At 40.6% G+C, this 25,721-nt stretch overlaps 1 protein-coding gene across 1 annotated transcript; it reads right to left on the reverse strand.

Moving 5' to 3' along the window:
* Positions 1 to 1,109: 1,109 nt before the first annotated feature.
* On the reverse strand, positions 1,110 to 20,833 carry LOC308491593 (hepatitis A virus cellular receptor 1-like; the record flags this gene model as incomplete). Its single annotated transcript, XM_081035428.1, has 9 exons — positions 1,110 to 1,247; positions 2,253 to 2,308; positions 5,107 to 5,205; positions 7,990 to 8,079; positions 11,822 to 11,911; positions 15,029 to 15,118; positions 18,244 to 18,582; positions 20,249 to 20,306; positions 20,828 to 20,833. 9 exons carry the CDS (start codon positions 20,831 to 20,833, stop codon positions 1,110 to 1,112), a joined length of 966 nt encoding a protein of 321 aa, XP_080891554.1.
* Between the last annotated feature and the right edge of the window lie 4,888 nt (positions 20,834 to 25,721).

Here is a 25,721-nt window from a genome sequence, read left to right on the forward strand (position 1 = left end):
TCTGGCACAAGTCCAGGGCAGTAAAGAAAGCTAACAATGTCACCAGAAGGTGTGGACCGCAAAGGAGGGACTCATTAAACTAGATTTTTCAGGATCCAGGGTGTAAAACCGAGAGTTCAGGAGCAAGAGAAGAGGGACAGAGAAAGTTTTTTTCTTGGTTTTTATTAGAGGAGGAACATTAAAAGGCATTGACACAAACCCTTTAAACTTACCGTATTTGCAACACCTTTCTTCTTGTGCATAAAAATTCTAAATGGAGGAGGAGTTAAAAAGAAAATTAAACATGTCAGCCAAAGACTTCATGAGATCTTTTTCTAAACAAGTATATTATTTCTGCAATTACTTTAACATGAACAAAATTAATACACAGCCAGAGTGCCTGAAAAAAAATAAATTTAGAATAATTTTTTAAATGAAACAAAACAAAACCAAAAACTGACTAGGCTCTTCGCTGGTAACTTCAGGTAATTCATTTTGAATACCTACAACCTAAACAAGCTGCTTAGTACAAACTATCTCATATTCATTAATGGGTTAGTGTATTCACACACATCGCCCAGCTTACTTTAATGCAATGATTAATTATGAGATTTCATTTTTTAATGGATGATTGTGGTTCTTTCATGGAGGCCAGTTACACACACACACACACACACGCACGCACGCACGCACGCACACACACACACACACAAATGGTGGACGGCAGCTCTTTGAAACCTTTTATTCTACCTTTCCCCCTGAAATCTATTTCCCTAATTTGTCATTTTCCTCTTCAGTTAAGTGAGTGTTGTAAAACGCTCAACAATATGATCCTTCATGGGAACAAAAACTGGGCTTTGAGGGGAGAGGAGAAAGATGAGCGAACAAGCCTTACATAGTATAACGGTTTTTTGCCTTCCAAATTCCAGTTCTACCCAACAAACTCTTATTTCTTTATATTCAATATCTCCTATGGAGAATTTAAATTTCATTTTTTCATGGGTTAATACTTATAAGAAAAACAGAACAATAGGTTATGAAACAGAGAAGTTATATGAAATCAAAATTGCACAGTGTGTGGACCAGCTTGAACCCAGGCAGTCTGGCTCTAGAACCCTCACTGTGTTCTTTTACGCACATTCCTGACAGGACTTACTTTTGGTAATGATGGCAGCCAAAATAGTGAGCAATAGCACGGCGGGAATGGAGATTCCAATGTAGAGTGCCTTGTTGGTGGTCATCCATTCCTTTTCTTCCAGGCACATGTGCTAAGGAAACATCAGGAGATCGAAAAGGCATCTTGTTAGAATTATGGGTGAAAACATTTCCTAAAACAACATACTCAGACAAATGTATCTTTATTGGCCCTAGGCTACTTCTAGATCATGAAAGGTAAGACCAAAGGATCTGAGGTTGTAACTATGGTGAAATTCTAAAACAATTTCAATTCAAAATGTCTTTGGGGATGTGAAAATGTTTAATATCTTGCTCAGAGTAGTATTTATGTAGGTGCATGCATTGGTCAAAGCTGAATTTGTACACTTCAAAGGCTGTTCTTTATTATATGAAAATTACCCATATTTTAAACAATCAAGAATCTATTTCCATAAACATATTCTCTTATAATATTTAAAACAGAAATTTTTATTTAAATATAAGTTGACATGGTGATGTTATCTAATGTTATCTGAATGTGCTCCATGATAGAATTTGGTCCTTAGTACAGTACTTACCTTTTAAACTATAATTCAAGACTCTATGTCTATGTAAATGGACTTGAAATGAGCTGCTCACAGACCGGCCCTGATCAACAATTAATCTAAAATGCTGTACACTTGAGTAGAAAGGCAAATGCAGAATTTTTTTAAATCTCCTGGTATAGTTCATAAGGGATTGTCCCTCCTAGAATAAGCCCAAAATATTCCAGACATCATGCTTAAATTCTTAAATTCGTTCATTCTTTTTATTCCAATTTTTGGCCAGGTAATGTGTGAATGTGTGTGTGTGTGTGTGTGTGTGTGTGTGTGTAAAATATTACTTATCAGCATCTCTAACAAACTGGTCTACGTGTACCAGTATGAACTTTGAGTTCATCAGTACGAAAATTAGTTAAAGCATCCCTATTTAAGAAATAAATTCTTATCTTCTTTGTCTTGTAACTGCGAAGAACCAATCTGTGGGCTAGCTTTACAAAAGTTATCACTAAATGTAATTTGCTTCCAGAGAGACATACACGCATGTCTGGCTAGTAAAATAGGAAGGAACATGCTTACAGTTTCATTGTATTCCCAAGCGCCATCTGAAGGCTCTGCCACAGTGCCATTCCCATCTGCTCAACAAAAAGGAAGAGCAATCAGAATTACAAAAAATATTGAACACTCGCTGCAGACAGTAATTATATTCACACTGTTTTCTGGTGATGAAGGAAAACTTGAATAATCATATGGCAAAATATGGCAGGCATTGCAAGAGTAATACCGAGTTACTAATGTTTATCAATATACCCTGTAAAGTTGTGTTTCTTAATCATTTTGTTATGGACCCTGTGAAAATGGACCCCCTTTTTACATCTTTATGGGAAATAATACATTGCATGCAAAGTTTTACCTCTGATTTTAGGGGCATAGATTCCATTCTTGAAATCAGGTAAAAAATGCCACTTAAAGGTACGTAATCAGTATTTTTATGCCAACTAAGAACCTGTCAATGAGGGCACAGAGACTATCTTCACAACTGATGATCAAACTACTCTATTCAGAATGGACAATACATTGGCTTTACATTCAAAATGTAAGTACAGTGTACTAAGATATCTAAATCAGGTGACATTTCCCTCCTACGTAATGTGCCAACGTGCCTACATAGTGATCCAGAAGCACTGTAGAAGATGTGTTGTGCATATACCAACCACAAGACCAATATATCTTATACGACCTAAAATCTAATATCAAAGGGTATCATTCCTTAGTTTTGAGTATTCACGTTTTCATAGTGCTTTGAAATACATATGTTGTATCACGTCGCTGGCCTTGCTAGGCAAGTGTAGGTCAAATGTACAATTCTCTTTTTACTGAGTATCTACAATATACTAAGCATATTACATCCTTCTGACAACTTTCTTAATCCCATTTTATAAATGAGGAAACAAACTGGAATGGTTAAACTAGTTTCCAACTCCCGTCAATGAGAGCCTCTGCTCATAACCAGAACACACATTACACTCCTATGAAATGAAAGTACTAGAGGTCTTTGAAATTCCCTAACTACTGACAAAACCATAAAAAACAACTCAATTGTGATGAAATTAAAATATCCCTATTCCCCAATATCTTTACATTATTTCTGTGTTTACTTTTTCCTCATTCTGAGACTACCTTTAGCATAAGGCCATATCTAGGCTTACGTAATACCTATAGTCTAGGCTATCTTTGTGACTTGTATTATGACATTAAATAAGTCCCTCAGGTACAGAACGGGATAATGCACTAAATATAGCATGGACTTGACTCAGATGAAATTTGAGTTTGGTGTTCACAATGTCCCTTAAGAAGGTGACCTTGATCAAGGTCTTTTGCATACACGTACTTATTTATTTCTACCTAGGGTAACCTTGAACTACAGTTACAAGCTATCAATATCACCCATCTCATAACGTTGTGAAATTAGATGAAGCACGTAAAGCACTTAACACCACAGAGGATAAATATCAGCTATTGCTCAATATTACGATGTTACAATGCAAGAAGCAGTGGGAGCAAGAAAACTAGCGATGCACTTTCCAAACATCATACTCTTCAGTCACCATAAAGATCCAGTGAGGAATGCAACAATTTGTCCATGGGCACCCAGCTAGTTACTGGCAGTGAAATCGGGAGCTGTCTCCAAAACAGAACTATAGGGCCTCCCCAGTCTGGCAACGGCAATAAATAAGGGCCGCCTTGAAAACATTAAATGAGATAACATATGACAGTTTCCTGGCACACACACTGTCAAGTGTGTGGCAGGCCATATGACAACCCAATTCCCTTCTAGCCCTAACATTCTTCACTTCAGAGGCCTCAACCCGTGAAGGCTGACTTGGGCACAGAGAGGATTTGGCTCCGGAGCCTCAGATACACCACCAAGATGGCAGCTGTCACAGGCCATGGAAACACTGCCGCTCCCAAGGCTGCCTCACCCTGGAAAGCTCTACCTTGTCCAGGTGTTAGTGACAGGACGATCTAGAGAATGATTCCCTACTCCTACGTTCTACCTCCTCACACCCCCTAAAAGTGTGGGTGCAGCTGCTCCTACTGCTGTTACCTCATGTTCTTATCCATTTTCTCTTTGTTTATGTCTTGAAACAGATCGCACTACAGATTCCACTTTCATAACCACGTCACCATGATCTAATCCCACCAGAATGGGTCCCTCCGTGCACCTCCCCGGAGGTCCATTTTAAATTAACAGCGTTGCAGGAATGATTCTCAAAGGTAGGCCATGGGGTGACCCCCTCCAGACTGGCAGCTCCTGAGTATGATGAGTCACACACAGGAGGAGTCTTGCAAGGTTTCACCTTGTTGGGATGCAGCACAAGACAGGGACACATGGCCACTCTGTATCACACAGGGGTTCAGCATGCGACACTCTCCACACTTACCACCATGGGTAACAAGTGTTAGCTGGGAAAGATGACAGGAATCAGTATGACCTTTCTCCACCACAGGAAAGACCAGCCAATCTCACACTTCAAAAGACTAGAGATTACATGGGACTTGCCCAGAGCGGGGAAGGCTTTTTGGAGGGAATGGCAGATTCTCAGTGGGGCGTGACTCTTTGATGTCAGCATGGGTGTCATGACCCGTCACAAGGTATCCATTTGCAAGCCTGACAAGGTAGCAGAAAAGCCTCCTGCTGGTATTTAAGGCTCTGGGGCTTAGAAGGAACATAAACACAGTTGAGCAGTTTGACTCGATTTAATTGTTTTATGGCTCTGGTCCAACGGAACAAACCATGTAATAAGTTTGGAGTCAAAATTGGTTCATGTCTGGTCAGATCTGTCTTACTCCAGAATATGTGCTCTTCACAACATGTCAATGATTGTGAAAACTGAATGCCCTAGGTGTTCAGGAAAGAAAATGAAGTTACCTGTTAGGCAAGGGTTCACTGGTAAACTGCTTGTATTTGTTTCCTGTGGTGTGATAGGCTGAGTTTCTACTGTCTGCATTGGAGAAGATGAAGTAGTATCTGGAATGAAAAGAAGGAAAGAGCTGTGTCCCATTTCTGCACAAAAATTCCCATCTCCCCAAAAAAGCAGACATCAAAACTAGAATCAGGAATTACTTTCACTCTTTATTAGAAATTTGTTCAAAGATGACCTTGAGGCATTGCACTATCATCTTTTTATTACCAGGAATAAATCTCATCTAGATAATGATCTGGATAATTATTTATAGACAGAATTATTTCTCACTTTTCATACTCCTAGGTTCCCCTAAATGTATAAAGCCCACAACAGGGCATCTTATGTAGGCGCCCAACTGAGCTTTTATCCATACAAGTGACATTTTCACTTTCATGGAACAGGCTCTGGGAGTTTGCACTCATCTGCCCTCCCCACTTCACATCAGCCCCAACCTGGATTTTCTGGCCTTAGTCAAGTTCCCGATTATCCATCTAGATATCTTTCCGGAGACATGAACATATGGACCAGCACAGGACACATACTCACGGTGTATAATTCCTTAAAGTCTCCTCAAGGTGTCTACATTGCCCAATATTAGCCTCGGTAATGATTCACAGCCCCCAAATTAAGGTTCCCGGTAAACATAGACCCCAGCTCCTTCTGAGGTAGCATTCCAGTCACTCCTTTAGTAAGACTAATTTCCTGTGTTATCTGACTCATCTTCCATTACTCACCCAAAGTTTCACTAAGAATTCTCCAACCCATGGCTACGTGCCCCTTGTGCTTTCTTGAAAGCACCCTTTCCTTTTCTATCAGATATCTCACCTTCCATGCAGAGTACGTCACTAGCCTCTTTATCTTTATATTCCTCCCCCTTAGAGCACCACAGAATTTTGGAGCAAATTAGTGGTGCTGGCTGGACAAGAATTCTCAAAGCTGGGCTTTCTTTATTGCCTCTCAATGGTCTTTCTGTTTCCTCTTTCCCACCATAGTTTTCACATTTCAACATCATCTTCTCTCATGTTCTAAACTGTCTCCCTGTTTTCCTCTAATACTACACCCTATTAATAGATGTAGTGTTCTTTAGGAACTAAGAAGCGGACAACATAAGAAAGTCAAATGATCAGTCTATCCAACTTAAATCTGTGTGAAAGACCTCTTGAGCTTAATCACTTTCTCAAGTGTGAGATTTTGTGGGTATCTTCCTTTTCTCCCCTGCTCTTACAACTTTATATCCAACCATTCCATAATATTTTAGGTAAGTAGCATGTGTTAGAGCCATTGAGCTCAGGAAGGAAGTGAATGTAAACATAAATGTCTCTGCATTGAATTAGCTCCAGTGTTCAACTCATTCTTGTAATGTAAACCCTTTGGCAGGCACAAACTAAGTCAATCTAAGTATAAAGAAACTAAATCAATATCGAAAAAGTCGACAGATTCTCTGGTATGTCCAGCTGCCCAGAACAAAGCTGTTTTTCTTACAAACTTTTATGGCTCTAAAATCCCAGTTTTCACCTCAAGCCCTCTTTTCAAACTCAGCTCAGAGCACAAATGCTGCGAATCCCTCCCGGCTAAATATCCACCAGGTCCGATGGAAGTCAAAGAAAATCAGTATGTTCCTTCAGATTTTTCTGGCTAAGAAGTTGTGACATCTCTGCTGTTTCTCAGAATCCAGGACCACCTCCAGGAGTCAACGAGTATTAGAGTCTTGTAGAATCTTCACTAAAAGTTGCTTTGTGATCCTGGAAATATAAGTTTTAAACCTAAACTGGTCCTCAGAATGCCAAACTATTACAAACTAATACAAACTAATTCGCCACCTAGGCATCAAACATTTCTCCATTTGGATTAACCTAAACTCTGAAATATCAGAAATTTGAAGTGTGAACCATGTATCCTGAATTGAGAAACGGAGCCTGTACATTCTAAATCCCCGAAATCCTTAAATCTGATCTTTACTTTGTCGTCAGTATAAATAGCATTTTTTCCAATCCCTGTGCTACATAATAAAGTAAATGATGCTTGAAGCAAAATTGTGTAAAGCCACTGGCTGCTATGGAAAGACAGGATGGTTATATAAAGTCTTTTTCAGTGAGGATGTCAGATCAGGACAAATTCATCCAAACATAGCCTCAGTGCTCTTGACAGAAGGCACGATCCAGTAGTTATCACCACAGCCCCAAAGTCAACTTAATGGCCACTGAATCCTGACTCAACCACCTTCTATCCATATGCCCTTCATCAGTGCACTCAGACCCTATGCCTGGGTCCCCACGACCATGTAACACGATTGAATCACACGTCCAATGCTTAGGGTTGTCATCAAAATTAAGTGATCTAATACTTATAAACCATTCAGCATGATCCTTGGCACATAGGAGACAGTATATGATAACTTCGAGGAAATACTGTCTTTAAGTGGAGGCTCTGACTTCACAGGGCACTAAAGGATCTCCATTCAGAACTCCTTGTGAGGACAGAATCTCATAAATCTGACCCTGATTCTCCCTTTAATTTCCTCATCATCTTGTGCTCAACTGATAAGAATTCACCTCATCTTCATTAGATGAAGTCCAAGATCAGCAGTCTGAAGATGTTTTTGGCTAACAGTGAATCCCCTTGAGAATCTGATTTTTAAAAATTATGGCTCCCCTCACTCTGAAAATACTAATAGGTACAAAAGTTATATGTAATATGGAAGGAGGTTGTCAGGTGCTGTGGAGACCAAGTTTGAAACCCAGGGAAGAACCCTTGCCCTAGATTATACTTCTGCCTTAACCCAATGCCCTGGGCAGTCTATATCCTCTCATTAAGAGGCCTCTGGTGTCAGAAACACATCACTTTACCTGTCTTGAGGTTCTGCGTGGATGCTGGCATTGTAGGAGCAGAGGTAGAGACCTGATGTGATTTTGGAACACTGGTGACGTTAGGTGGAGCTAGAAATCAAAGGAAAGCAAGGATTAATCAAGCAACAGGAAACCAGAGCTGTGTGCTGGGCCTGTACATCAACTCAACAATGAGAAACCCTCCCCAGGCAAAACTGGGCACCAATCACCCCTGAAACCAGTGTCTTGTCTTTGGTTTACTAGAATCTGGGGGTGGGTTTGAGGACATTCCAGTAAAAAGGAAACAGCTGCATTGCAAAGAATACATTCCGGTAGGTTCAGAGGTTATAAGGTACCGAGGTTGAGCACTGAAGTACTTTAAAAAGACCAGTCATGAATATGAGATTCATGTGTCTTTATAAACATGTGAGGTGGGGAAAATGGCTAGAGCTTGGACCAGCCTTTGTCCTCTGAATAGTGAATGACAGAATTAAACAGAAGGTCCCAGGCCTAAAATGTTTACCAAATAAATAGCATTCGGTTCAGGCAGTCCTGAGGGTACCTTCCAAAGGGACATGCACCCTAAATGAGGAAGAACTCACATGCACTAGCATATGCTGGATCACAAAGATAATTTATACATACATGATGCCTGACACTAAAGCAGATCAACGAAGGCCTGACTCATGAATGTACTTTTTGCTTACCAAAAAGCTTTTTATCCTGCAAGAAGCTTTCTTGAATCTCAACTCTACTTGTTATAACAGAAAATCTTTCTGTAGGAGACCATTGGTTTGAAAGCTCTTCTTTAGGAATTCCAGTTTAATTTGGAATTGAGCCAATTTTTTGCCTTGAAGAGGAAAAAACGTTTTTCAACAAATATTTGTGAGAGTCTATTACATGCAAGGCATTAATCTAAAGCAGAGGCCAGCAAACTTTTTGGAAAGAGCCAGACAGTAAATGTGTTAGACTTTGGGGACCCTATATCTCAGTGGCAGTTGCTCAACTCTATCACTGTGAAAGGAGCCAGAGACAAGAGAGTATAATGAACGGGTATGACTATTCCAATAAAATTATATATATAACAGGTGATGGGTCTGTTTTGAATCTGATATGGAAATGGGCTTTAGTTGCTGACCCTGAACTAAGCTGTCATCAGAGGCTTTTAAGACAAATACAATCCAACATTATCCTTTTTGCTACTAGATGGGATGCTGGAGATTCATGAATTGCTTAATAAAACCAATAAGATCTTGAAAGAAAGAAAGATAGATAGATAGAAAGAAAGAAAGGAAGGAAGGAAGGAAGGAAGGAAGGAAGGAAGGAAGGAAGGAAGGAAGGAAGGAAGAAAGAAAACAATCCAATTCCCTCGTTCCAGATTAAAATCTAATCTAGAGAAAATAAGCAAGCATGCAAAAAGTGATCAAGGCATATGGAACAATAAAGAAAATGATACCTAACCAAATTGTTTAATGAACTTGTCTTCAGCGGCAATATTTTCCCCAGGAAGATATAAGGGTAGATGCTGATGAGGAAAAGCCCTAACAGAAGGCTGAGGAATGAACTCAACCTGTAAAAAATGCAGGAAAACTTAAGCAAAGAATTGATAATTGGAGGCTGAGAGTCACTTTACCTCACTGCCATGCAGGGACTCAGCTCCCGCTCCCAGCACAAGAATGCAGGATATGGTGAGACCAAAAAGGAACAACAATGGAGCCATAGATAGGAGGGCCATACTACTATATTGGATACACAGGAAGCAGGAGCCCGTCTGCATCTCTGCTGACCAACTTGCTAGCTGTAATCCACCGTCTGCTTCTCTGCAAACCAACCAACAAGCCCCTAGTGTAGCTATGGCAGTTATATTAGTGGCTAATGGCTAACCGGTCACCCAGCCACAGTTGATGGCCATCTGATTACAGCTGATGGCCATCTAATAACTGAGCCAGCACCTTTCCACATGAGGCTGAGAGCCTAGAAACTGCTCTCTAGGACTCTGTCCGCACACTCAGATATGGACCCACTTCCCACTGGACAGAGCAGTGACCTTGTAAATAACTGCCTGTTAAAGAATTGCTAGGCACTATAAAAGTCTTTTTTTCCATGTTATTTTTTTTAATTCAGCCAGATCAAAATAATTTCACAACTCCAAAGTTGTAATCATAATTTCTTCTCCACATGCTGCCTCCTCACATCTGTCTATGGTGTACTACCTCATCAGCTTCTTTGGCCTTCCCTAAATTGCCTCCCAGATGGAGTTTCCCCAGAGTCAGCATTTTCCCCATCTGAATTGACCTTATCTTACTTGCCTTCATACAGGAAACTGGCCAAATCCAAAACTTGGGAGCAAAATACAATTTCTCCTAATTAAAAGAAATTCAGACATAGCCTATTAAGGCCACAGTTATTGGGTCTCTTGTCAATATAAGACCTTTGCGGAAGGAGATTCATTGAGGAAGACCAATAAACACCAGCAAATTCTCAAGAACCTACTTATTTCATAGAATGATAAAGCTATTAGGATGTCTATATCTAGACGAAAGAAATGGAAACTTCCCATAATTTAGGACTTGATGAAATTTTTATAAGGAACTGGTGAAGAGTTCTTGGGATACAAAGGTTTTCATATTGCAATAAGGTCATTTTAATGTTTAAACAAGGAGTGTTGTGCTATGATGCAAGATATGCTCAAAACATCCAAGGTCGGGCAGACTTTGGGAGTGAAGCTATACGTGCTTATACAATCTATATGCAACCAGATTGACCTGACAATTGTCACAGCTGGAGAGGTATCTACTTAACAGTACCCTCCTCTATGAAATAGGATTGACTCACAGCTTTAGTGAATTGCGTTATCGTAACAATCAAGTGATATAATACTTGTAAATGATTTAACATGGATCCTGACACATATATAACTAAGCGAATATTAATTTCACTGAGATCTTGTCCCAAAGTGGAGGGTTCCAGGTCAGAGTCCATGAAAGGATCTCCATTCAGAGCTCCTTGTGAGGACAGAATCTCGTTAACCTGACACTTGTACTCTGGCATTCCCTATATTTTCCTTATAAACCTGTGCTCAACTGAGCCAAATTCACACCATCATCATTAGATGTCCTAGATCAATGGACTGGTCTTTTGGTTAATAAAGAATCCATTTGAGAATCTTGTTTATTAAAAAAATGAAAAAGTATCCCCTCATTCTGAAAATATAGATAGGTACAAAGGGTGCATATGATATGGGAGGGAGGTTCACAGACCCTGTGAAGCCTATCTTTAAAGTCAGGGAAGGAGCCGGCCCGGTGGCTCAGGTGGTCAGAGCTCCGTGCTCCTAACTCCGAAGGCTGCCGGTTCGATTCCCACATGGGCCAGTGGGCTCTCAACCACAAGGTTTACAGTTCAATTCCTCTAGTCCCGTAAGGGATGGTAGGCAGTGCCCCTGCAACTAAGATTGAGCACTGCACCTTGAGCTGAGGTGCCCCTGAGCTCCCGGATGGCTCAGTTGTTTGGAACGCATCCTCTCAACCACAAGGTTGCTGGTTCGATTCCTGCAAGGGATGGTGGGCTCCGGCCCCTGCAACTAGAAACAGCAATTGGACCTGGAGCTGAGCTGCGCCCTCCACAACTAACATTGAAAGGACAACAACTTGACTTGGAAAATAAAAAGTCCTGGAAGTACACACTGTTCCCCAATAAAGTCCTGTACCCCTTCCCCAATAAAAAATAAAAAAAAAAAAAGTCAGGGAATAATTTTTACCCTAGATTGTACTTCCGCCTTAACACAGTGCCCTGGTTAAGGCGGTCTACATCCTCTCATTAGAAGGCCTCTGAGCTCAGAAACACATCACTTTACCTGTCTTGAGGTTTGGTGTGGATGCTGGCACTGTAGGAGCAGAGGTAGAGACCTGATGTGATGTTGGAACACTGGTGACCTTAGGTGGAGCTAGAAATCAACAGGAAAGAAAGGATTAATCAAGTAGCTGGAAACAAGAGCTTTGTGCTGGGCCTGTACATCAACTCAGCCAATGAGAGAACCACCCGAAGCAGAATTGGGCACTAATCACCACAGAACTGAGCGTTCTTGTCCTTTGTCAAATACAATATGACAGGGGCAGGCTTGAGGACAAGCTCACAGAAAGGAAGCAGCTGCACTGAAAAGTATATATTCTGGGAGGTTCAGTGGTAAAAGTAGGTCACCCAGACTTAGCACTGAAGCACTTTGAAAAGACCAGCCATGTCTGTCAGATTTATGTATCTTTATAAAATGGGTGAGCTACAGAAAATGTCTAGAACCAGGACCTGCCTTATCCTCTCAGTGATGAATGACTAGGATTTAAAAAATAGGTCCCACTCAGAATGTTTGCCAAATAAATAGCATTAAGTTCAGGCAGTCATGAGGGTACCCTTCCTAGGGACCTCCACCATAAATGAGGATGAACTCATACCCACTAGCATAAGCTAGGTCACACAGAAGATTTACATGTTTGCCTAGAAGGAGGAATAGACCTTAGGTAATAACTTTGACTCTTTACAGAGTCACAAGTATTATAGGATTTCAAACCAATTACAAAAGGTCTCAAGCAATCCAGAAAGGGAGCAGAAAATAGCATTAAGTCCAAATACAGGGTCTGGCAGAAAAGCAGAACAATGAAGGCCTGATTTAAAAATGTGTACTTTTTTTTCACCAGACACGATTTTTAAATTTTTTTTACAAGAAGTTTTCTTAAATCTAAACTCTACTAAGTATGAAAGACAACCCTTGTATAGGAGACCATTGAAATGAAAGCTTTTCCTTTGAGAGTACCACCAGTTTAATTTGAAATGCAGCTAATTTCACCTTGAAGAGGAAAAAACTGTTTTCCATTTTTTTGTGAGTGTTTATTACATGCAGGGCATTAGCCTAAAGTAGAAGACAGCAAACTTTCTATAAACAGCCAGACAGTAAATATGTCAGGCTTTGAGGGCCTACAGTCTCTGTGGAAGTTGCTCAACTCGGTTAGTGTGAAAGCAGCTAGAGGCAAGAGAGTATAGTAAATGGGTATTGCTGTTCCAATAAAGCTTTATTTACAACACAGGTAGTGGGCCTATTTTTCATCTGATTTGGTCATGGAGCTAGAGTTTGCTGCTCCTCACCTAAGGTTAGAACAGAGGCTTTTAAGAAGTATACAATCCAATCCCCTTCCTCCGGTTTTAAACCTAATACAGAGGAAAAAGCAAGCATGCAAAAAATCTGATCAAAGGCGCATAGGGAACAGGAAAGAGGAGGAAGCCTTATAAGACTATCTAATGAACTTATCTTCTTCAGTGGAAAACAATTTCCCCAGGACAAGAACAGGAAGATATAAAGGTAGATGCAAGTGAGTAAAAGCCCAAACAAGAAGTTGCAGAGTACTCAGCCAGTGAAAACTGCAAAAAAACTTAAGCAAAGAATTGATAATTGGAGGCAGAGAGTCCCTTTGCCTCAGATATGGACCCACGTCCCACTGGACAGAGCAGTGGCCTTGTAAAAAACTGCCTGTTAAAGAATTACTAGGCACTATGAAATTCTCCTACTGATTCTTTTTTGCTATTTTATAAAATTCAGCCAGATCAAAATAATTTCACAACTCCAAAGTTGTAATCATAATTTCTTCTCCACATGCTGCCTCCTCACATCTGTCTATGGTGAACTACCTCATCAGCTTCTTTGGGCTTCCCTGAATTGCCTCCCAGATATATTTTCCCCAGAGTCAGCATTTTTTCTATCTGAATTGACCTTATTTTACTTGCTGTCATAAGGGAAACAAACCAAGTCCAAATTTGGGGGGATTCCACAATACAATTTGTCCTATTAAAAAAAAAATAGAAACATAGGCTTTTAAGGCCACAGGTTTTGGATTCTCTTGTCAAAATAAGACCTTTGGAAGGAGATCCATTACCTAGGAGCACCAGAAACCAGGAAATTCTCAAGAACCTACTTTGTTCATCCCATGATAAGGCTATTGGGATTTGAACATCCTGATGGAAGATGGATATAAACTTACCAGAATTTTGGATTGCATGAAATTTCTAAAAGCAACTGGTAAAGAGTTACCGGGATGCAAATGTTCGCATGTGGCAATGAGGTCATTTTAGTGTTTAAATAAGCGGTGTTATGCAGTGATGTGAGATATGCTTCAGAAATTCCAAGGTAGCTCGAGGTTAGGGGTGGGACAATAGAGCCTTACACAATGCATATGCAATAAGATTTAGTTGATAATTATCAAAGCTGGTGATGTACCTCCTGGTCAGTACACAGAATTATAAAATACAATTGAATCATACCTATAATGCATAGGGTTTTCATAAGGATTCAGTGATATATTATTGGTAAAGTACTTACCACGCTTCCTGACATACAGTATTTCCCCGAAAATAAGACCTAGCTGGATAATCAGCTCTAATATATCTTTTGGAGCAAAAATTAATATAAGACTCAGTCTTATTTTACTATTATATAAGACCCGTCTTACATAATCTAATCTAATATAATATAATACCAGATCTTATATTAATTTTTGCTCCAAAGATGCATTAGAGCTGATTGTCCGGCTAGGTCTTATTTTGGGGGAAACATGGTAGGAGACACAGTAAATATTAACTTCACTACAGTCGTATTCTCAATTGGGGGGTCCAATTTCAGAGTGGATTAAGGAATCTCTCTTCAGAGCTCCTTGTGAGGACAGAATCTCTAACCCTTACTCTCAGGCGTTGCCTATATTTTCCTTATAAGCCTGGGCTCAACCAGACCAAATCCATACCATGCTTATTAGATGTCCACGACAGTGGTCTGGAGTTTTTTGTCTAATAATGAATCCCTTTGAGAATCTGATTAAAAATCAATGTGTACCCCACAGTGAAAATACAAATAAGTACATTAGATGCGTGTAATATGGGACAGGGTTCTTAGATCCTGTGAAGCCACGTTGGAATCAAGGGAAGAACTTTTAGCCTAGACTGTACTTCCGCCTTAACACAATGCCCTGGGTGGTCTACATCCTCTCATTAGAAGCCCTCTGGCCTCAGAAACACATCACTTTACCTGTCTTGAGTTTCTGCGTGGATGCTGGCGTTGTAGGAGCAGAGGTAGACACCCGATATGATGTTGGAACACTGGTGACTTTAGGTGGAGCTAGAAATCAACAGGAAAGCAAGGATTAATCAAGCAACAGGAAACAAGAGCTTTGTGCTGGGCCTGTACATCAACTCAACCAATGACACACTGTCTGTCCCCGGGACACAAATCTTCCCTAAACTCAGAGTTCTTGTCCTTGGTCAATTAGACTCTGACAGGGAGGGCTGGAGAGAAACCTCACAAAACAGAAACAGCTGTATGGAAAAGTGTATATTTCGGGAGTTTCAGAGGTGAAAAGGATACCCAGGATTTACATTGAAGAACTTTGAAAAGACCAGCCACGTCTGCCAGATTTATGTCTTTTCATAAACACCTGTGAGGTATAGAAAATGCCTAGAGCCTGGCCCTGCCTTAGTCCTCTCAGGGGTGAATAGCTAAGACTTAAACAACAGGTTCCAGGCCCAAAATGTTCACCAAATAAATAGCATTCAGTTCAGTCAGTCGTCAGGGTACCTTCCCATGGGACCTCCAACCTAAATGAGGATGAACTCACACCCACTAATATGCTACATAACAAAGACAATTTACATATTTTTCTAGAAGGTGGACTAGAACACAGGTAATACTTTGGCTCTTTCCAGAGTCAGAGGTTGTAGGATTCCAAACCACTTACGGAAGGTATCAGAGCTACCCAGAGAGAGAGCTCAAACTAGAATTAAGCCCAAACACAGTGCTTGGGACAAAGGCAGATCAATGAAGACGTGATTCAAGAAAGTGTATTTTCTGCTCACAAGGCATACATAGATAGATAGATAGATAGATAGATAGATAGATAGATAGATAGATAGATAGATAGATTTTTTTTTAATAGGAACTTTTCTTAAACTCAACACTACTAAGTATAAAAGAAATCCTTGGATAATAGATAATTTCTTGAATGCTCTTCTTCTGAGAGAGTGTGTGTTTAATTTGGAATTGAGCCAATTTTTGCCTTGTACAGGAAAAAACTTTTTTTCAACAAATATTTGTGAGTGCCTATTACATGCAAGACATGCTAGTCTAAAGCAGAGGTCAGCCAACTTTCTGTAAAGAGCCAGACACTAAATGTGTTAGTGTCTGGCTCTTTACACTACATGGGGCTTTGGGAGTCCCATTTTCTCTGTCGCAGTTGCTCAACCCTGTCAGTGTAAAAGCAGCCAGAATCAAAAAAGTATAATGAACGGGTATGGCTATTCCAATAAACCTTTATTTATAAAACAGTTGGTGGGCCTGTTTTGAATGTGATCCAACCCTGGGCTATAATTTGCTGACCCTGATCTAAGGCTTAGTTAGAGGCTTTCAAGAAGAATACAATCCAATCCCCTCCTTCCAGTTTAAAATCTAACCTAGAGGGGGGAAAAAAGCATGCAAAAAATCTGATCAAATGAGCATAAGGAATAACAAAGATAAGAAAACATAATCAGATTATCTAATGAGCTTGTCTTCTTCAGTGGACAATATCTTCCCCGGGAAGAAGCTAGAAAGATATAAGGGTAACTGCTGGTGAGGAAAAGCCCTAAGAGAAGGTTGAAGAATGAACTCATCCTGTGAGAAATGCAAGAAAACTGAAGCAAAGAATTGGTAATTGGAGGCTGAGCGTCAATTTGGCTTAGTTATGAACCTACTTCCCACTGGATAGAGAAGTGGCCTTGGAAATCCCGGCCTATTTAAAAGAGTTGCTAGGTACTATAAAAGTCTCCTTCTAATACCTTTCTTTGTTATTTTAAAAATTCAGTCAGATCAAACTGATTTCACAACTCCAAAATGGTTGTAATCATAACTTCTCCACATACTCCTCCTCACATCTGTCTATAGAGCTCTGTCTCCCCAGCTTCTTTGGGCTTCCCTGAATTGCCTCCATATATAGTTTCCCCAGAGTCAGCTGTTTTCTCCATCTGAATTGACCTTATCTTACTAGCCTTTCTAAGGGAAATAAGCCTAGTCTAAAAATTGACAGCTTGCAAAATAAAGTTTCTTTTAATTAGAGAGGGAGAAAGAGACAGAGAGATACAACATATTAGGGCCAGAGATATTGCGGTCTACTGTCAATATAAGACGTTAGTGGAAGGTGATTCATTAAGAAGGACCACCAGAAAATAGGAATTTCTCAAGAATGTACTTCTTTCAAATAATGATATGGCTATTAGGATGTCCACATTAAGACAGAAGAGATATAAATTTCCCAGATCAACACAGTATATTCTTTAGTATATTTGGGTCTTCAGTTTCTCTTGGTGATGTTTTGTAGTTTTCTCTTTCTTTTCTCTCTGTTTTTTAAAATTTATTGGGGTGATAACAGTTAGTAAAAATATATAGCTTTCAAGTGTACAATATATAAATGCATCAAACCAACACATTGTGTACCTTGAACTTGCTCAATGTTACATGTGAATTATACCTCAATAATGCTGGGGGAAATGCATGGGGGAAAACAAAATTTTCCAGGTTTTTTGATTCCATGAAATTCTTAAGAGCAACTGGTAAAGTTCTTGAAATGAAAAGGTTTTCATTTGCAGTAACGTCGTTTTAATTTTTAAACAAGCAATGTTGTGATATGAGGTGAGATATGCTTCAAAAAAATCCAAGCAAGGGCAGAGGTTGGGGTTTAACTATATATGCTTACACAATGCAAACGCAACAAGATTATGTTGACAATTGTTAAAGTTGATGATATATCTACCTGATGGTATCTTACAAAATATTAGCTCTTTTATACGTTTGAAATTCTCCATACTAGTTTTAAAATAATACAAAGGATCATTTTATAAATTTTAGGACATATCTCAGAGAAAAGGGGTAGTTGTTTAAGTTGAAGATAATAAATTCAGCTTGATAAAAAATGTTCATTATATTCCACACAGAGCAGTAAATAATTTTTCATGAACTAGCATTTTTGAAGCACCAGTCTAAGAGATCCTTTGTTGACTAGGAAGATCCTCCCACCAACAGTCCTGAATAAAAATGGATTTTAACACTTCATTTTATACTAATAAATAGCTTATTGTATTTCCCAATGGTTATAGAAAATAACATTGTATAAACCTCCTCTTTCACTGTTAAAGGAAGACAAAATCACTACTAACCAGTAAACAACTCCGCTCACCCACCTGAAGTGGTCAAAGGAAGATAGAAGACAAACTCACCTGGCTTCATCTCCAAAAATATGTTTATTTTCAAATCTTTAAACCACCCTGAGCTATTCACACGGCAACAATACATGCCACTGTCGGCCTGGGTCGCATTCTTTATGGTTAAAGACACATTCCCTTTAGAAATGTTTCCATTGAGCTGATAACGCTTGTTCCTCTGAAAGACAACACGGTGTCCATCAGTCTTGATGAGTTTATTTGAGCATGAATAGACAGGACATGGCCCTCGGCCCCAGCACATGACTGTGACACCGCCAGCTATGGAGTAAATGCACTGTATTGTGACGGGCTGACCCACCACTCCACTCACTTCTACGTGAGACACCACAGCATCTGCAAATAAAGAGAAAATAGAGCTTGGTGCTTCAAATTTTAATTTTACATTTATTTTCACTTTTGCCTTTTCATATAGCTTATTTTTTCTGTAACCATGATTTTACATCTTGAATTTAAAATTTTTATTATAAGCGTTTTATCTATGTTAATATCCTCTTTATCAGCTCTTTTGTCTTTTTTTATGTTTATATATAAATCATAATTTAAACTTCTTTTCTGTATTTAGGATTGCATTTATTCCTAATGGGATAGATTTCTAAAAGAGAAAATATTGAAATAAAGGACAGAAATGTTTTCCATCTCTTTTTCTCAAATTTCTTTCCGAAACATTTGAACAAATGACATCCCAGTAATACATAAGTATGTATTTCATTCTGTGTTTGACTGGTATGTGCTTATTAAGTAGGTAGTACGTACATGTGCCTTTTGCCCTCCCCTAGATACAATTACTGTCTCAGTTTAAATATCTTTGAAAATTCCATTGCATTTAAAGTTTTAACTTTTCCTTTTTACTGCAGTCTTAAAAATCGCTATTGCAAATGAAGTCATCTCATAAAAATAAGCAGAGCTAATGTTTTGTCTAAAGTATTTTTAGCTGAAAGGGAGAAAACGAATAAACTATTTAGAGATCAGTTTTGAGAAAGTCAGTTTCCAATAATTCCAGGAGCTAAGTTTATTCATGCACCTTAGGGTTGGTCCAAAACCACGCAAGCAGGTGTCCCTTCTCATGAGTGAATGATGACAGCCAGCACTTGAGCAAGTCCCACTTCCCCTCGTGAAGCCAGAGAATTAGAGGATATTCCATCAAGCACTAAATTATGCCACTTAAAACAAAACTCGGGCCTGTGGGAATGGCGTAAAAATCCTATATTGCCAAGTACACTCAAGTCATTAAATAAAATCTGAGATTCACCAACTAATCTATTGAGGACAGGGCTGTGAGTTTCTGAAATGCTCTGCAAATAATATGCTCATTGTTACATAAAACAAGACTATTTTTACACTGGATTCTAATACTTAATTTTACCTAACAGCATTTTTAGATTACAAAGATAATATACTAATTACAAAAATTAAGTTATGAAAGTATAATAAAAATGAACTTCCCCCATAATCCCACCTCTAGCGATTATTGTTTTTTAAATTTAAGAAGTGTCTATTCCTAAAATTTCCCCTATCTCATAGAATGTTTTGAATTAAAATAACTTACGTTTAAAAGAAATAATTGCACATGTTTTAGAAAAACAACAAAGCTGCACAAAATGGTACAATGAAAGACTGGTCTCTTTTGCCTCTTATCCCCGCTTCTTCTCTCCATCCCCCTCTCACCCCATGACAACACTGTTACTATTTCTTACATACACCTGAGAAGCCCATGCACGCCCAGCTCTTTACCCACCCCCTTCTTGGTTTGAACACAAATGGCAGCATATGACAAAGTGTGGTGCTTCATGTCTCGTTCACTTAGCCATCGTTTTGGTAATTCATAGCATTTAAGCAATTTCTTTGGAGTAAGATTTCAGCCTGCTTCTTTGCTCACCAGCTGACCCATTCAGGACCTGCCAACAAAGCCCAAGAACATCCATCTTTCTCCCCCACACCCACACCCCCTGTACTGCCCCATGCGCAGTGCTTCCACCTCCCAGCCCACCTGTCCACTCACCTGTCCACAGGAGTATGAGGCCTATGACAGCTCCCCAAGGACGCATGATGGTAGGAGCCTAAAGGGAAGAGAAAAACACCGCTTGTTGTGCCCTGCAACACACGGGATGGGAGTAGGTCTGAATTCATTCTCAGATCACAGCTTTTCTTTCCTGACTGGGTGAATCACATGAGCCTGCCCTGCTGGGGATGAGAGACCATGCATGGGCTCAGGCCTCCCTTAGCTCAGGGTGGTGGAGGGCTCCAACAGGCAGGCAAAGCCCTCCTCGGAAGCAGCCCCTCTTCCCAGCTTCTTCCCCACACAGAGTCCAACTGAGTCCTGATACTCACACAGGCAATTGGGGAGCAGATAGGAAGGAAACCAGAGGCAGCTCAGCAGGGGGAAGCCCAGAGCAAAGGCCAGGCTTCCAATGATAGAAGCGCACTTACTCTTGGCCTCAGGGGTGACAGTCCACTGGCCTTTGGTGAGTGCAGGGTACTTCCTGCCCTGTGGCCACAGTGGTTAGTCCCCGAGCTCAGTTGTATGGCCAAGCTCTCTATTAGCAGGAATTAAGCCTTAATGTGATTCACTGGGCCTCACCGTCATGCTATGGGAAGTAATATCTCACACTGCTTTTACTGACCGTTAGGAAAATGTTTCGGGATACAGAGTCTGGACCACACTTGGATTCAGGTCCCATCTGTACCACCTAAAGAGCTAGGTATCTCTGCGAATTACTAGGCTCCTCCAACTCTTGATTTCATCTTTTCTCAAATGGCGCTGACAATAGTTGCTCTATCTTCTCAGAGTATTGTTATAATGAGCAAAAAGGCTGTGAATTGACATTCAATATTATCCAGCTTTAGCTACAGGTGTACAGTGCAGTGGTCGGGCACCTACACCGTCCATGAAGTGGTCTCCCTGATAAGGCAAGTGCCCACCTGAATACCAACTGTAAATTAATACATTTGTAGTCACAGGATGTGGGGTACAGCATAGGGAAGATAGTGGTATTATAACAGCTATATACGATGTCACAGGGTTAGTAGATTGAGGGAGGAGGGTTATCCCTTTGTGAGGAATGTAAATGTCTAACTATTATATTGTTTTGTAAACCTGAAACTAATTTTACAAAAGAAGTCAAGAGAAAAAAATAATGCTGTGGGTGAACTTTGACATCTAAACCTAAATATGGATGCTAGCCAAGGTTTTTAGAGAATTGACTGTGTGGTGGGATCTGTGCCGAGGATCTACATGAATTTTATCCCCACAGAACCCCTGAGGCAGGTGCTGCTATGAACCCCATTCATGGAAGAGCAAGCTGAGGCTTGGAAAGTTTACACAGGAGGCCTTCTGACTTTTGCTCTGAAACATTAAACCATACAAACATATGGAAGCCTGCCTAGAACAGCATTAATTCTCCTTCTGGTCTAATGATGCAGTCACTTCCTCCCAGGGAGGCAGGGTCCTCCATTTCTAGCATTCGTGAAGCCACGACAGGCTTCATGGAGAAGTGGACATCGACCTGAGCAGACTGTGGCAATGGCTCCTGGGCTGCCCAGGGATGTGAGTCCCTGACTCCAGCAGCCTCTACTCTTAGAAGAAAACTAAAGTTAATGCTACAAACTGGCAGCCCAAAGACTATGTTTGCCCTGCAGAAGTGCTTACAATTCATTTCTTAATTAATGGCCCAAACTGAAAAACCCAGAGAGCCCACCTGAGAACTCAGCTTTTCAGCTTCTTGTGAAATAAAATCAGATGACAACACAAAGCCTGTACCACCCCATCTCCTTCGAGTTTGCCCTCTCCGACCAGCATGACCCAGTCCTGCCCAGAGAGGGGGGCTTCACTGTCTGAAGTTGGCCTTGGTTAGAGGAGTCCCCTGCCTTAGATTTTATTCCAACTTCTTGAATACCAGCTCCCTCCTGCCACTGAGACTTCATTCAGGCTGTCCCCTCGCCTACTTGCTGAAAGTTGACTCTTCCATAAAATAAAAGGGTCAGACTATATGATATTTAATAGTTCTTCTAGCTTTAGCTGCCCACTTGATTCCAACTGAGTAACGAGAGGAGTTCTACTCAGAAATAGACACATTCCTGGATACCTGTTTTCCTCTTATTCTTTGTCTTCATATACTTGGAGGGGACATTACTGACCCTACCTCAACCCCCACCAAAAGTGGGGAGACAAATTCTGAAATGCCTCACCCAGAAGTTAGATCATGCCTTATTTATATGGGAACTCAAAGATTTTATGACTAGTTTGGCAATAATCTGAGACTGGGTCAAAGCCCAGTAGGTCAATGATAAGGATTTTCTCATTTAATTCAATTCAATTCATTCAATTATTATATTATGTTTAGGCTAGCCAGATATGACTAAATATACTAAGGATGAAAATTCCAGGATTGTGAAACAGGGAAGAGACACGGGTAGGTAGGAAACTAACTAATAAAATTGGGCAGAATGACATAAATGGTACACATATGATCAGAGCATGTCACTCCCCCACTTACAACCTTTCCATGGCTCTTTCATAAAATAAAAAAGAAAATCCTAATTCCTAAGCCAGATTGACAAAGCCCCAGTGATCTGGCTTCTGCCTACCTCTCTGATTTTTCTACCACTCTCTCCCCTGTCACAGGTCTCCAGCCACCTGGGGTTCTTTCAAATGGATCCCTATTTTAGGACGTTTCCCTAGAAGTGTTCTCTGCCTTCTTCCCCATTCCTTCACCCCACCATTTTTGGATTTCTCCTTTTATTCTGATTTCTGCTTAAATATCACCTCAGACATTCCTTTGGTCCTCCCTCTATCTAAAGAAGCCAACCAGTTACCCTTTGTCACTCTATTTCAGTTCTCTACTCTGCATTTGTTACCTTGTTTCCTGTGAAAAGTATTTCTGTGTGAGTATGGGTCTGGTCCATCTCTGTTCCCTCTTGTACAGTGTTACCCAATAGAACTTTCTGTGATGATGGAGTTATTCCATATGGGTGTTGGGTGAGCACTTGAAATGTGGCTAGTATAACTGAGGAATTTAAATTGTTCATTTAATTTTTTTTTAATTCACTTACATTTAAATACGCCCCATGGCTATTGCTGCACAGCACTCCCCACTGGACGATAAACCCTTTAGGCAGAGCTCCTCCCTTTTGTTCTCTGTTCTACCCCTGAAAGGTTGTGAAGGACCCAATATATAGGGATCGATCCAATAAACCAATGGAATCACAAAGGCATGGGGACAGGTCTTCAATGACTGAGGGGATGGGGGATGGGAAATAGGAGGAAATCTCTAAAAAAGGTGATGTGAAGCTCAGAGTGGAAGAATGGGGGAAGGGCCGGAGGGTGTTTTAAGCCAGAAAATGATGAGTAAGACCAAGTCAGGGACCAACACCCAAGGCTGTGAGATGTCACATAACTGAGATGTTTCCATGAGATCAAATTTCAGACATGCCCACCACCCATCAAAGCCTCCACTGTGTCCTAACGGCTCCCGGCTCCCGAACAGCTCAATGGATTTGTTTAATTGGAGCTGTACAGCCTCCAGGAATCGCTACTTTTGATCAGCTTTGTGACGCCTTGAAGGCTACATCCCAGGTGAGGGAGGAGGCTCAGGCCCCAAAGGTGAATGTCCCGCTGCTCGCTGCACATGGAAAGGAGCGCCACCGCAGGCACACACAGGTGACAGCAGCAGGCTTACCTATGAGAAGGAACACGGTGGCTGCTGGGTAGACGAGCCACCAAGACCCGTGGGGGACTATTGCAGGCATCAGGACACAGCAAGGGACAGCACTGGAGATGATCAGTCACCCTCTAGACCTCAGGCTCTGGATGTGTGGAAAGTAGAGCCCACAGGGTTTCCTGCAGGGGGTGAGGAGTAGCAGCCTAAAGATGGACTCCAAGAGGTTTGGGCCTGAGCAACAGAAAGGAAAGGAGCTTCCACCGACTTAGGTAGGGGAGCTGCATGTAACAGGGTTTGGGAGGAAATCCTCTGGAGTTCGAACTTGTTGAGTCTCAAATGTCTCAGACACCCAAGTGGAGACTGTTGGAGTTCAGGAGACAGGTCTGACTGAAGGTACGTATCTGGAAGTCATTGGCACAGAAATGGTGTCTCACGTCATGGACCTGAGGGGACGCACAAGGCATGGCCGTGTAAGGACTAGGCCTGGGCCCTCCACAAAACACTGTGGTAGAAGAGGCACCAACACACAAACAGATGCAGACCAGGGAGGAATGGGAAAAGGAAAGTAAGTGGGATCCTGGGAGCCCAGGGAAGCAGATGCCTCATGAAGAGGCAGTGGTCATGAGTTAAATATTGCAAGGGCAAAGGAAGAGACGAGTCTACAGGGCCGAGCAGGCTGGAGATCATTAATGACCTTGACAAAAGTGGTTCGGGTAAAGGGTCATTGAGTGATTGTTCACATTCCCTGTGTATACCTCAGAACACAGTTTAAAGGAAAGGGAAAACCAGGAGAGAATTAGAGTCAGGGAACTCTTTCAATGAGATTCGCAGGAAAAAAAAAGGGGGGGGGGAGTTAGAAAGTAGGGAGATTTATTAAAATGCTAAAAATAACAGCATTATTATATGATCTGGTGATGACTGAGAGGAGGAAAATTATTTGGGATAAGAGAAAATTATGGAGCGATGGAGGGACCGTTTTAGGGACCAAATTAGGTGATTCCACTTAGATATGACCAGGGGTGAGAACAAATGGACTAGGGACCAAGTTGACTGTCATTCAATTTTGAATGCATTCAAAATACACTACATTTTTACTTAGCCCCCCCCCCATTTATGTTTTTGTTATCATTTTTTACTTCTTTTGTGTGTGAGTATCCCTTAATTTATTATTTTAATGACACATGACCTTACTACTTTCATCTTTTAAACTTCTTACTAGCTTTGTAATTGGTTGATCCACAATTTTACTAAGTTTGCCTTTATTAGTGAGTTTTTTCTTTTTGATATTTCCTTATTTTTAGTTTTGGCCTTTTCTTTTCTACTTAGAGAAGTTTCTTTAACATTACTTGTAATGCTGGTCTCGTGGTGATGAACTCCTTTAGCTTTTGCTTGTCTGAGAAACTATCTCTCCTTGCTGGGTAGAGTGTTATTGGTTGAGGTTTTGCCCTTTCGTCACTTTGAATGTATCATGCCATCATTCACTTTTGGCCTGCAAAGTTTCTGTTGAAAAATCAGTTAGTGGTCTTATATGGGCTCACTTGTACATGACTAGCTGCTTTTCTCTAGCTACTTTTAAGATTCTTTTTGTTTTTAATATTTAGCATTTTAATTATGATGTGTCTTGGTGTGGGCCTGTTTGGGTTCATCCTGTTTGGGACTCTGTGCTTCCTGGACTTGTGTGTCTTTTTCCTTCACCAGGTTAGGAAAATTTTCAGTCATTATTTCTTAAAATAGGTTTTCTATCCCTTTCTCTCTCTCTCCTATTTTTGGGATCCTATGATGAATATTGGTACACTTAACGTTTTCCCAGAGGTC

This window comes from Rhinolophus hipposideros (genome assembly GCF_964194185.1).
Source record: "Rhinolophus hipposideros genome assembly, chromosome: 23".
In the NCBI taxonomy this organism is placed as follows: domain Eukaryota; kingdom Metazoa; phylum Chordata; class Mammalia; order Chiroptera; family Rhinolophidae; genus Rhinolophus; species Rhinolophus hipposideros.